Genomic DNA, 14,168 nt, shown 5'->3' with positions numbered 1-14,168 from the left:
AAATAGCTTGACCACTATTGCAAGCTGGTCAGCAGACTCTCCTGAGCTGAGCACCTGTCTTTCATTGGTGAATGCAGTGCTGAAGCCCTTGATTCCCATTCTTTGCCAGCTCAGTGGAGAGCCAAGAGGTTGTAGGAAGTTGCAGGAGCACTTCCACTTTTTCCGCACTGGTGTCCTGCTGTTAGAGATATTTTCTCTCAGGGAGTGATGATTGGACGTTTGACACCGACTTCATGGTCAACTGCACTCCAACTAAAAGTGTCTGAGGTGTCATTCTTTCCTTGTTTGCAGATGTTATGGGAGATGCAGAGTATGAGAAAACTGGCAATGATGGAACAGTGCTTAGAACCATCCATTAATCTTTTCTACCATCAGTACCTGACTATCAGTAAATCTCCCCATATAACATGATTTTAATTTGCTGCCAAATTTAGAAGATAAAGGTTTCCAAGTCAGTCCGCTAGCACTTTTTGTGATCTCAATTCTGGATCAACTGGAAGGTAGTCCAGGGTGATTTAGGGAGATAGGGCACAGACATTGGAATCAGAGACAATGAAAATTTGACTTAGTCTTTCTGTTCTCACTAACTTTCTTGAACTGGCTTTGTTTTATTTGAAAGGGGAGAGGTGATACTCTTTAATGTAATTCTCAATTTTCATTTCTACAGAAATCTCAAGGAAGAATGGCCATAGCAAATCATTCTTCAGCAACCATGTTTGTCTTTCTTGGTTTAACACAGCAGCCAGAGCTCCAGCTGCCCCTCTTCCTCCTCTTCCTGGGAATCTACGTGGTGACAGTGGTGGGGAACCTGGGCATGATACTCCTGATTGCAGCCAGCCCTGAGCTTCACACCCCCATGTACTATTTCCTCAGCAGCTTGTCCTTCATTGATCTCTGCTATTCCACTGTCATCACCCCAAAAATGTTGGTGAACTTCATAAAGACAAAGAACACAATACTTTATTCTGAGTGCATGGCTCAGCTCTTTTTCTTTGTGGTCTTTGTGGTGGCTGAGTGTTACCTCCTGACTGCCATGGCATATGATCGCTATGTTGCCATCTGCAGCCCACTGCTTTATAACGTGACCATGTCCCCTTGGCTCTGCTCACTACTTGTGCTGGTGGCCTTCATCCTGGGTGTTCTGTCTGCTGTGGCCCATACAAGTGCCATGATGAAATTGACCTTCTGCAAATCCCACCTCATCAATCATTACTTCTGTGATGTTCTTCCCCTCCTCAATCTCTCCTGCTCCAACACGCACCTCAATGAGCTTCTCCTTTTTGTTATTGCTGGGCTCAACTCCTTGGTGCCTACCCTGGCTGTTACCATCTCCTATGCCTTCATCTTCTATAACATCCTTCGCATCCGCTCTTCAGAGGGCCGGTTCAAAGCTTTTGGAACTTGCAGCTCTCATTTCATGGCTGTGGGGATCTTCTTTGGTTCTATCACCTTCATGTACTTCAAGCCCCCTTCAAGTAACTCTCTGGACCAGGAGAAGGTGTCCTCTGTGTTCTACACTACAGTGATCCCCTTGCTGAACCCTTTAATTTACAGTCTGAGGAACAAGGATGTAAAGAAGGCATTGAAGAATCTTTTGGTGGGAAAGTGAGTTTTCTTTTCTGGGAGTTTAGAAATGGGAAAAATGAGCAGTATGTTTTATTCATTTTTCTTTGTTATTTTGTTGTAGTAGGCAAATTATCAAGATTTTTCGTTTGTTTCTTTGTGTGTGTGTGTTTGTGTGTGTGTGTGTGTGTGTGCTAGGAATTTCACCCAAGACCTTCTGCATGATATTTAATTAAGTACTCTACCATCAAGCTACATCCCCAGCCCAAAATCTACATTTAGAAATTACTTTCCCATCTAGAGTCAATTCAACATTTTAAGTAAAATGAAAAGCACTTCATATTAGTGTTCCCATGTTTTGACAGAAACACTGATGTTTAGATAATTTTGTTTTCTTACTGTAATAGAAAAGGAATGAGAACTCGGATTTTATCTAACATTCTTTTTCTTTTCCAAATATTTCATGCTTGCTTATTAAAGACTCCTGTGTGAAGGGCCCTGATTGGTCTGCTCATATACATGGAAAAATACCTCCCCATCTATATATCATTCATTAATTCTTATTAATTCTTGAGAGAACTATAGAAATGTACAAATAAAAGAAGAAGAAGAAGGAGAGAGAGAGAGAGAGAGAGAGAGAGAGAGAGAGAGAGAGAGAGAGAGAGAAATCAAACAAGCAAACACAGGAAAAACAGTTGCAGAAAATAATGGCAATTCTAGTCAGAAGCTATTATTCAATATACTTTCATCATTTATTTTCAATATACTTTCACCTTTTATTATCTACGTAATATATTCAAAAACCCATTTTTTCCATTTCCTTGTTGGTTTTGTTGGTTCTGAGTTCTCCCTACTGAAGTACAGAATAAGGGAAGCTTGTGCCACAATCCATGTTAATTGGTTATCATACTTATGTTCTTAGTAAATATAGTTAGACATGAGATATAAGAGCATAAGAATTAGGAAAAAAAGAAAGACAATATCTGTAATTCCAGAGGATATAATTTTCTATGTTGAAATGCCTTCAGAATCAATGATAAAACTAAAACATGAAAAGTTAAATTAGCACTCAGATATTGATATAAAATTATAACTAGTTGCAGTATATCAACCTTATTTACAATAGCAACAAGATAAATAAAATACATGTTACTGTATTTAATAAAAAAAATGAAAACTCAATTTGAGAAAAACATTAAAGAACTCCTGAGAGTTAAAGAAGTAGCTTGAACAAATGAAAAGATACTTTCTTTTCTTAGAATGATTAAACATTTAAATATATTAGTTTTCTCTAATTAACTTATAAATTTAACAGTTTCAATATAAATACCAAAATATCTTTTTATCAATTTTACTGAAGTATCTGTACACATTAGCAAATTGAAATACAGTTGAAATACATGAAAATGCACATATGTAAAATGTAGCTTTTATTAATTTTGACACATGGATATACCTTGGAAACTGTCATCACATTTTGGATAATAAACTTATTAGTTCCATCTCAAGAGTGATTTTGTCAACCTCTGTCCCTGTGCAATAACTGATTTATATTTTGTCAAAGCACATGTTTGGCATTTCCATATTTCATGCAAATGTAATCATACAGTATGTATTAATTTGTCCTTGATTTTTTTTTACTCCTAATGGTGATGGAAATATTCATCCATGAATTCATTTTTATAGCTTATCATTTATCTTTTGCCACAACATATCTTTCTATTTGTTGATGACCATTTGTGTCATTTTGGCTCTTACCAATAAAGTTGCTTTGAACATTCATGTCCTGGTTTTATGTGGACATATATTGGTATTTCTTTTGAGCAAATACCTATAAGTATAAAACCTGGAATGTATGGTAGGTACATACCTATCTATAAAACTGCCAAACTATATTCTAATGTGGCAAATTTTATATTTTCAATAGTTATGCAAGAGAATTATAGTTGGTCTGTATCATCACCTACTTTTGGTTTCTTATTTTTAATTTTATTTTTGGCAATTGAAATGTGTTTGGGGGAACTAGGGAAAAACAGAGATAATTTGGAATATCCATAGGGGAAGGACAGGAGGGGAGGGGGTATAGGGGAAGTGAATCAGGCATTATTATCCTATGTGCATATATCACTACAGGGCAGGTGTGATTATACATCATGCACAAACAGATGTGATTATACATCATGCACATCCATTTATGAATGATGTGTCAAATTGAATTCTGTCATATATAACTAATTAGAAAAAATTTTTAAAAAAGTGTTTGTATTAGTGTTTCATGTTTTTTGTTAACTTTTCCTGCTAACCAATGATACAAAATTAATGATGCTAATGTTTTCATGTGCTTCTTGTTCATTTATATATTTTTTCATTTATTTATCTGTGTTAACCCACAGCACAGGAAAAAAATTTAAAAAAATAACAAAACACCTATTAGGAAATCTCAATATTTGTTGACAAAGTTTTCTTTTTTTGGTTGGTTTGTTTGTTTTGTTTTGTTTTTGTTCTTCTTTGGTCTGAGAAAACAAAGTCAAAATGACATAACTAAAGTTACAACTAGAAGCTATTTCCCCCCTTACTGTGCTGATATTACCAATTTAAAATAGGTTAATTTGTTTTTGCTTATATTCCTTTAGTTATTTATTACTACTTCTGTGGTTTTTCTTTTATTTTATTCACTATATAAGTAATATGAATTCTTCAAAAATAAATTTTTTTTTATGGAAGTACTATAGTTTATTTGGTACATTTTCATATTCATATTTCTTTTTTTATATTGATATAAATTATAGATTTAAAAAAATTTATTTTTTTAAAAATATTTTACAGATTGCATTTTGATTCATTGCACACCAATGGGGTACATCATTTCATTTCTATAGTTGTACACAATGTAGATTCAGACCATTTGTGTAATCATACACGTACATAGGGTAATGATGTCGTCTCATTCCACGATTTTGTATAGCCCCTCCCTCTCATTTCTTTCTACATAATCTAAAGTTCCTCCATTCTTCTCTCACTTCCCACCCCCCCAGTCATTATATATCATCATTCACTTATCAGGGAAAACATTGACCTTTGGTTTTTTGGGATTGGCTTATTTCGCTTAGCATGATATTCTCCAATTCCATCCATTTACCTGCAAATGCCATAATATTATTCTTCTTTATGGCTGAGTAATATTCCATTGTGTTTATATACCACAGTCTCTTTAACCATTCCTCTGTTGAAGGGCATCTAGGTTGGTTTCACAATTATTATTTATTTATTAGTTATTGTGAATTGTGCTGCTATAAACATTGATGTGACTGTGTGACTGTAGTATGCTGATGTTAAGTCCTTTGGGTATAAACAAAGGAGTGGGATAACTGGGTCAAATTATAGTTCCATTCCAAGTTTTCTGAGAATTCCCCACACTGCTTTCCAGAGTGCCTGCACCAATTTGCAACTCCACCAGCAATGTAAAAGTGTGCCTTTTTCCCCACATCCACACCAACATCTATTATTGTTTGTGTTCTTGATAATAGCCATTCTAATTGGAGTAAAATGAAATGTTAGAGTTGTTTTAATTTGCATTTCTCTAATTACTAGAGATGTTGAACACTTTTTTATATATTTTATTAAGCACCTGTGTGTCTTCTTCTGTAAAGTGTTTGTCCAGTTCCTTGGTCCTTTTATTGATTGGGTTCTTTGTATTTTTGGTGTAAAGTTGTGTAAATTCTTTATAAATTTTGGAGATAAGTGCTCTATCTGAAGTGTGTATGGAAAAGATTTTCTCCCACTCTATAGGCTCTTCACATTCTTAATTGTATCCTTTGCTGAGAAAAAGCTTTTCAGTTTGATTCCATGCCATTTATTGATTCTTGCTTTAATTTCTTGTTATGGAAGTCTGATCCTTATCAAACATGATGAAGATTCAGACCTACTTTGTCTTCTACTTGGTGCCAGGTTTCTGGTTAACTCCTAGGTCCTTGATCCATTTTGAATTGAGTTTTGTGCAGGGTCATAAATGAGGTTTAATTTCATGTTACTGCATATGGATTTCTAGTTTTGCCAGCACCATTTGTTGAACAGGCTATCTTTTCTCCATTGTATTTTTTTTTTTTTTTGGCTCTGTTGTGTAGTATGAGGTGACTATATTTATGTGGGTTCATTTCTGTGTCTTCTATTCTGTACCATTGGTCTGCCTGTCTATTTTGGTGCCAATACCATGCTGTTTTTGTTACTATTGCTCTGTAGTACAGTTTAAGTTCTGGTATTGTGATACCTCCTGATTCACTTTTCCTGCTCAGGATTGTTTTGGCAATTTGAGGTCTCTTATTCTTCCAGATGAAGTTCATGATTGCTTTCTCTATTTCTATGTGGAATGTCATTGGAATTTTAATAAGAATTACATTGAATCTGTATAGCACCTTTGTTAGAATGGCCATTTTGACAATATTAATTCTGTCTATCCAAGAACATGGGAGATCTTTCCATCTTCTAAGGTTTTCTTCAATTTCTTTCTTTAGTGTTCTGTAGGTTTCATTGTAGAGGTCTTTCACCTCTTTTGTTAGATTGATTCCCAAGTATTTTATTATATTTTTTGAGGCTATTGTGAATGCAGTGGTTTTCCTAATTTCTCTTTCAGAGGATTCATCACTTATGAATATAAATGCATTAGATTTATGTGTATTGATTTTATATCCTTTTACTTTACTGAATTTATTTATTAGTTCTACAAGTTTTCTGGTGGAGTTTTTTGGATCCTCTAAATATAGAATCATATCATTAGCAAATAGTGACAGCTTGAGTTCTTCTTTTCCTATTTGTAATCCCTTTGATTTCTTTGGTCTGTCTAATTGCTCTGGCAAGTGTTTCAAGGACGATGTTGAATAGAAGTGGTGAAAGAAGGCATCCCTGCCTTGTTCCAGTTTTTAGAGGGAATGCTTTCAGTTTTTCTTCATTAAGAATGATGCTGGCCGTGGGCTTAGCATTGACAGCCTTTACAATGTTGAGGTAGGTTCCTACTACTCCTATTTTTTCTAATGTTTTAAGCATGAAGGGATGCTGTATTTTATCAAATGCTTTCTCAGCATCTATTGAAATAATATATATATTATTTCAATAATTATATGATTCTTAACTTTAAGTCTATTGATGTGATGAATTACATTTATTGATTTCCGGATGTTGAATTAACTTTGCATCCCTGGGATAAACCCTGCTTGATCATGGTGCACTATCATTTTAATAAATTTTTGTATGCAATTAGCTAGTATTTTGTTAAGGATTTTTGCATCTATGTTCATCAAGGATATTGGTCTAAAGTTTTCTTTCCTCCATGAGTCTTTGGTTATCAGAGTGATACTAGCCTCATAGAATGAGTTTGGAAGGGTTCCCTCCTTTTCTGTTTCCTGAAATACCTTGAGGAGTATTGGTATTAGTTCTTCTTTAAAGGTCTTGTAGAATTCAGTTGAGAATCCACCTGGTCCTGGGCTTGTCTTAGTTGGTAGGCTTTTGTTGGCTTCTTCTATTTTGATGCTTGAAATTGATCTGTTTAGATTGTGTATGTCTTCCTGATTCAGTTTGGGAGGTTCATATGTCTCTAAAAATTTGTCAATGTCTGCAATATTTTCTAAAGTATAGATTTTCAAAGTAGCTTCTAATTGTCATGTGTTTCAATGGTGTCTGTCATGATCTTTTCTTTTTCATCACAAGTTCTAGTAATTAGAGTTTTCTCTGTCCTCTTTGTTAGTGTGGCTAAGGGTTTATCAATTTTGCTTACTTTTTCAAAGTACCAACTTTTTGTTTCGTCAATTTTTTGAATTGTTTCTCTTGTTTCAATTTCATTGATTTCAGCTCTGATTTTAATTATTTCCTATCTTCTACTGTTTTTGGTGTTGATCTGTTCTTCTTTTTCTAGGGCTTTGAGATGTAACGTTAGGTCATTTAGTTGTTGACTTTTTATTTTTTTAATGTATGAGTTCAATGTAATGAACTTTCCTCTTAGTACTGCTTTCAGAGTGTCCCAGAGATTTTGATATGTTGGGTCATTGTTCTCATTTACTTCTAAGAATTTTTTCATTTCTTCCCTGATGTCTTCTGTTATCACTGCATCAATCAATAGCATATTATTTAGTCTCCAGGTGTAGCAGTAGTTTCTGTTCATTATTTTATTGTTGATTTCTAATTGCATTCCATTATGGTCTGATAGGACACAAGGTAGTATCTCTATTTTTTGGATTTACTAATTGCTTCTTTGTGGCATAGCATATGGTCTATTTTGGAGAAGGATTCATGAGCTGCTGAGAAGACAGTATATTTGCTCAATGATGGATGAAATACTCTGTAAATATCCATTAAGTCTATATCATTGATTATATTATTTAGTTCAATAATTTATTCAGTTTTTGTTTGGAGGATCTATCCAGTGGTGAGAGTGGTGTGTTAAGTCCCATACTATTATTGTGTTTTGGTCTATTTGATTCTTGAAATTGAGAAGGGTTTGTTTGATGTTCATAGATGTTCCATTGTTTGGGGCATAAATATTTATGATTGTTATGTCTTGCTGATTTATGCTTCTGCAAGATCTATTCTGTTGGTGATGCTTTCTATTGAGTTTTTAATGTGTTTTATTGTTTCTTTCATTTCAAGTATTTCTGTTTGGTTTTTGTTTCAAAATCTCTATGTCTTTATTGAAGTGTTCTTTTGCTTCCTGCATTTGCCCTTTTAACTGTTTATTAGAGTGATCATGCATTGCCTGCATTTGCTCTCTTATCTTGTCTTTGACTTCATGGATCATTTTAATTTTGCAGATTGTAAACTCTTTTACTGTCATCTCTACTGCTGTGCTGTCATTGGAGTCTATCAAAAAAGCATCTTGGTTTGTTAGGGACACTTTCTTCCACTGTATTTTCAAATTGTTTCTGTATATTCCCCTCTAGTAGTGATGATCTGAAGTACTGAAGTATCCCCCCTGCAGTCTTATTGTGACCCTGCAGTTTTCCAGTACCTCCCCTTTGAAGGGGAGATCAACATTAGCAGCACCCAATACAAAGAAAATGCAGCCCTAAACCAGATAGCCCCTATAAAGACTTTAACATTATTGTAATAAACAGGATGAGTTCAATTATTTACAGAATTTCTTGTGGTGAATTAAGAGGATAGGGAAGGGTGCAGGATGTAAGTGAGTAAATAGAGGTACCAGTCAAAGGACCTCCAGTCTCCCGTAGGTGTCTGAGGAAGGGAACCGCCCTTCCAATGATGGTGGTGATGCCCTCAGGAATAATTCAAAATTCTTGCACCAACTTCCGAAGAAGCTGGGGAACCCCATTGAGGGAGGTCTTGGTGTCCAGCCTCCATCTGGGGTGGGATGGGGCCAGTGGACTCAGCATCTGGAGACCATCTGTGGTGGAGGTGGGGCTCATATTTATATTTCATAGTTCAATACTATTGTGACTGCATAAAACTGGAAAAATTATAATGTTTTATATATGATCATTTATATTGCTTTTGATGTCTCCAAACAACGTTGACATCAACTTTTATATTTACTAATTTGCTTTGAAATAGCTCTGTTATACTAGTATTAGCTCAGTATAGCCTACCAATCTCAGTAATCACAATCAGAAATCTGGTCACCACCAATAAAATAACCACCTGAGGATATTGTGTGTATGTGTGTGTGTGTGCGCGCACACATGCATGCAAATCAAACTCAGGGCCTTGTGCATCCCCACTGAGCTACATTCCCAAACCCCGAGGGCTCTTAAAACAGCCCCTGAGGACTCTGGAAAGCCAGCACAAATATTTACTCAAAATGGGTTGTAGACCTAACTGTGAAACCTAACACCACAACAATTTTGGAGAAAAAGTTGGGAGAATGTACTCTGTAACTCTGAGGTATATAAAGGGTTTTGGAGGATTATACAAACACATAATTAAAAAATGATATATTGAATATTAAAATCAAATAAATTTTCTATTTGAATCAAACCATTTAGCATATGAAAAGCAAGTCAGAGATTAGGATAAAATATTTACAAAAACACATCTGATAGAGGTCTTGCATCCAGAGAGAGAATACACCCAGAATAAATATTTAAATAAAGATCAATAATAAGAACTCAAAAACTCAGTAATAAAATGATCAAAAGAATTTTTGAGTCAATTCAGTTTTTTAAAATAAAATAAAAAGTATTTTGTATTAGTGTTCCCATGTTTTCTCAGAAAAAATGGTTTAGGTAGTTTTTTTTTTCATCATTTAATTTCCAATTAAATGATGCAAAATATAAATTTGACTCATACTTGACATATGCATGATGAATATAATACTCAAATATATAAACTGAAACTGAAGTTTCCAGAAGAAAGCTTTCATGAAAATTTCTTTGACCTTGGTTTGGGCAAATATGTGTTGAATATAACAACCAACACATAATCCATAAAAAAACATAGTGATAAATTGGACTTTATTAAAATCTTAAATCTTTATCACTCAAAAGACACTATAAAGGGAATGAAAATCATGGACAGGGAGAAAATATTTCAGATCAGTTATCTGATAAGTAACATATTCAGAATATATAAAGATATAAAGAACTTTTGAATTAATAATAAGAAAAGAAAAAACTTTCAAAAAGAAGTAAACTGAACAGACATTTCACTGAAAAATATGTAACAGAAAAGATGCTCCATACTATTACTCATTAGAGAAATGCAAATTGAATCACAATAAAATACCACTACATGCTTATTAGATCAAAATAATGATAATAAAAGAGTGACCACATGAAATGTTGCTGAATCAATGAACTCAAAACAATTATTCTAAGTAAAATAGGACCATACAGAAGATTAATAACTGACTTAATTTGCATAAAATTGCTGCAAATGAAAACTAACCTATAGCAAAAGATAACATGGAAGTGTAGGAGGAAGGGATTGCCAAGGGCAAGAGGAAATATTTAAATATGAAGGATACTTCCCCTATGCAGATAGTGGTGTAGTTACTGTTTACATTCGTCAGCATTTATCCAATTGTACACTTTAAATATGTACAGTTTTGGCACAAAACTTGCAGAGCCTGTGTAGGGCCAGCGCCTCCGTCTTGGGACACCTTCACCACCATCTTGGGTTACCTTCACTACCACCATCACCACCTTTAGTAGGGGCAACCACCATCTTGGGACACTGGCTGGGGTCTGGGAGCCCATTATCAAGGTACCTACAGTCTTCCAAATATAGCTACACTGGCTTGTAGCTCTCAACATTGGATCCTGATTTGCCTGATACAAAACAGCTCTCCATGGCAGGTCCACGGGCACCTATGCTCAGCCCTCAGGACCTCTGGAGAGAGAGGTTCCTGACTTGGAAGTAAAAGGGCCGAGGTGGGTGAGATACAGTTTAAAGAATAAATTAGAGACCAGGATTGTGGGGCCCACAGGTGATATAAGGGGCTAAGACCAGGTTCCTACATCACATGAGTGGACTCCAAAGGAGATTCCTGAGGTGCAGTCTTCCAACAGGACTGGCAATTGCTGTACCCCACCTCCAGGAATTCTGCCTGCAAGAGTAACCTTCTCACCCTAGTAACCTTCGCCATCCTAAGGGTGGAAATAACAGCAAACTCCATATATCAGATGAAGAGGGAAGCAGAGAAGATATTCAACTCCGATGGAAATAATATTCAATTCTTGCAGATTTTGTTTTCTCTTTCTCTCTCTCACACCCTCAATATTTTTGAAACCAAGTACTTTTCATGCATCAGGTTACTGAGAACTGCAATGTCTGATTAGTATTTTATGGTTTTGTTATATATTCTTTTATTTTTAAATTTAAAAATATTCCTTTATCTTTTTTTATTCTATTCTATTTTATTTTTTCACTCTCTATAGTTTCCTCTCACTCACCTGTTTCCCTGGAGTCTCTTTTCTCCTGCTAACAGCCAAGTTCTATAGAGTCCTCTTTCACTTTTCCTATGATCAAATACCTCTATATTCTCACATTCTACCTCATTAACATTTTATCTTACAGTCCCCATTCTCTCTTTGTCTGCCATTAGAAATTGTAGACCCATTCGCAAACCTACTTTTTGTGTTGTAAATAATAATTGAACACACCATTTCTGTTTATTGCTACAAAACCGGAAATGTCTTAATAGGGGCTATTTGGTTTAAGGCTACATATTGTTTGCATTGGGTGCTGTTAATATTGATCTCCCCCTTAAAAGTGAGAATTGGAAACCAGCAGGGACACTGTAAGTCTATAGTGTGGAAACTATAGTACCTTGGATCTGCACTGCTAGAGGGAAGACAAATGAAAAACATGAAAAATCAAGGGAAGAAAGTGTCCCAAACAAACCAAGATGCTATAATAATTAAATCCATTGCCAGCACAGTAGAAGAAATGTCAGAGAAGGAATTCAGAATGTACATAATTAAAATGATTTGTGAAGTAAAGGATGATATGAGAGAGCAAATATAGGCAATGAAAGATCACTTCAATAAAGTACTATGATAGCAAATGCAGGAAACAAAAATTACTTCAATAAAGAGATAAAGATTCTGAAAAAAACAAACCAGAAATCCCTGAAATGAGGAAAGAGTAAACAAATTAAAAACTCAATAGAAAATTTTACCAACAGATTAGATCACTTGGAAACAGAACCTCAGGCAATGAAGACAAAATATATAATCTTGAAAATAAAGTTGACCACACAGTGATGATGGTAAGAAACCATGAACAGGACTTCCAAGAATTTTTGGATAACATGAAAAGACCAATTTAAGAATTATAATAACAGAGGAAGTCACAGAATTACAAACCAAAGGAATGCATGATATTTTCAATGAAATAATGTCAGAAAATTTCCCAAACCTGAAGAATGAAATGGAAAATCAAATATAAGAAGCTTACAGGACAACAAATGTACAAAATTACAACAGATCCACACCAAGTCACATTATAATAAAGATACCTCACATACAAAATAAAGATAGAATTTTAAAGACTATGAGATAAAAGCATCAGATTACAAACCAGGGGAAACCAAATTGAATCTCAGTTGATTTCTCAACCCAGACCCTAAAAGCTGGGAGATCCTGGAATAACATATACCAAGCTCTGAAAGAAAGGGATACCAACTGTTGAGGGCCGTCTTGGACAAGATGGCACCTGGCAGTGAGCCAAAGGGCACTGGATACCAAAATAAGGAAGTACCCAAAAAGGTTGCTTGCCTACTAGTTCCTTGGAGACTTATGACATGTTGACGCCAGGCTCTAGGATTGGCTATCCAATATCATGCCGCACGTGGACAGCTCGTGATTCATATAGTGCTATGCTGACATTCCTCTGCATGCTCTCCTGCGTGAGAGAAAGCTTTGCTATAATTGGCTGATAAGCTAGGAGCCTGGGGGAGGAGAGAGGGAGAAGGTAGGAGAAGGAGATAGTGGGAGAAGAAAGGAGGCAGAAAAACAGGGAGGACGCAATAAATCTCATCAACTAAAGATTGGTGGTGTCTCCTTTCTCCGTGACAGTTCTGCTGGATGGAACAAGTGGTGGCCCGTACGGGGAACTTCTTTCTCCTTCTGTGTCCTCCCAGGTGAGTAACTTAAGGTAAGCTATAGGAAAACTAAGTAACTTAAAGTAAGCTATAGGAAAACTGTAGGATGACCTCCCGGAAATCTCTGGCCAGAGTGTATAAGGGGGAGGTCACACAGTCCCGGTGAAGGGACCCGACAGTCTCAGTGAAAGGGACCCCACGGTCCCGGTGAAGGGGACCATATACCTTAGTAAAGGGAGTCTACATTACCACGGTAAAGGAGGCCACATAACCCTGGTAAAGGGAGGTCTCATAACTCCAGAATGGGGTCACAAGTGTGTAGAAATCAAATGATAAGAATCATACAAGATGTATTTAAGGCTAATGGGACTGCCATAAAACGACCTACTGTGATAGCACATGTAACCACGTTGGCCAAGGTTAGTCCTTGGTTTTTGGAAGAGGGAGTCCTAAATATTCCACAATGGGAACATGATAAAGAGGATCTTATTAAAGCAGAAAAGCAATCCCCGTTACCTAGAGGTACTTTTCCCATGTGGCAGCTCATTAAGGAATGTCTAACATCTAAAAAAGGTAAAATAATAACTTTAGTAAAAAAGGAAATATGTGTCTGGAAGAGATAAAGAAACAACTAAGTGTAACTTCTCATAAAGAGGAAGAAGAGGAGGAGGGGCTTACTGGGGAGGAATTAGAAAGAGCATCAAGGACATGGTCACCCCATCAGTTATATCGGGAAGGAATACCAATCCCTTCCTGGAGGCAGTAGCTCCTCCCAAGCAGCCTGCCCCCTGTATCCCCCAAGGCACTCTTGTGAGGAGTTAGCCCATGCTATAAATCAGATGGGTTTTTCACCACAGGGAGAAGAAACCCCCCTTAAGGAAACCTCAGCAGTCCCACAATTCTTCCCTGTGCTAGAGGACCAAAATAGACAAAGATTCCACCAGCCTCTGGATTTCAAAACAGTAAAAAATTTTAAGGAGGCAGTGGCTACATATGGTCCACAGGCCCCATTTACAATTAGTATGTTGGAATCAGTATCGGGGCTAAATCTAGTGCCGGA

At 36.0% G+C, this 14,168-nt stretch overlaps 1 protein-coding gene across 1 annotated transcript; it reads left to right on the top strand.

Moving 5' to 3' along the window:
* The first annotated feature begins 682 nt into the window (after window positions 1-682).
* Window positions 683-1,609, top strand: LOC124958693 (olfactory receptor 8D1-like). The gene has a single exon (XM_047517037.1). The coding sequence runs from the start codon at window positions 683-685 to the stop codon at window positions 1,607-1,609; it is 927 nt and encodes a 308-aa protein (XP_047372993.1).
* Window positions 1,610-14,168: the final 12,559 nt, after the last annotated feature.

This window comes from Sciurus carolinensis, chromosome 11 (assembly GCF_902686445.1).
Source record: "Sciurus carolinensis chromosome 11, mSciCar1.2, whole genome shotgun sequence".
Lineage (NCBI taxonomy): Eukaryota > Metazoa > Chordata > Mammalia > Rodentia > Sciuridae > Sciurus > Sciurus carolinensis.
Note: the sequence above shows the minus strand (reverse complement) of the source record. Positions and strands in the feature narration are given on the sequence as shown.

Excerpts from the sequence above, each read along its gene's own strand:
- LOC124958693 (XM_047517037.1), top strand. The coding sequence starts at position 683 with ATGGCCATAGCAAATCATTCTTCAGCAACCATGTTTGTCTTTCTTGGT.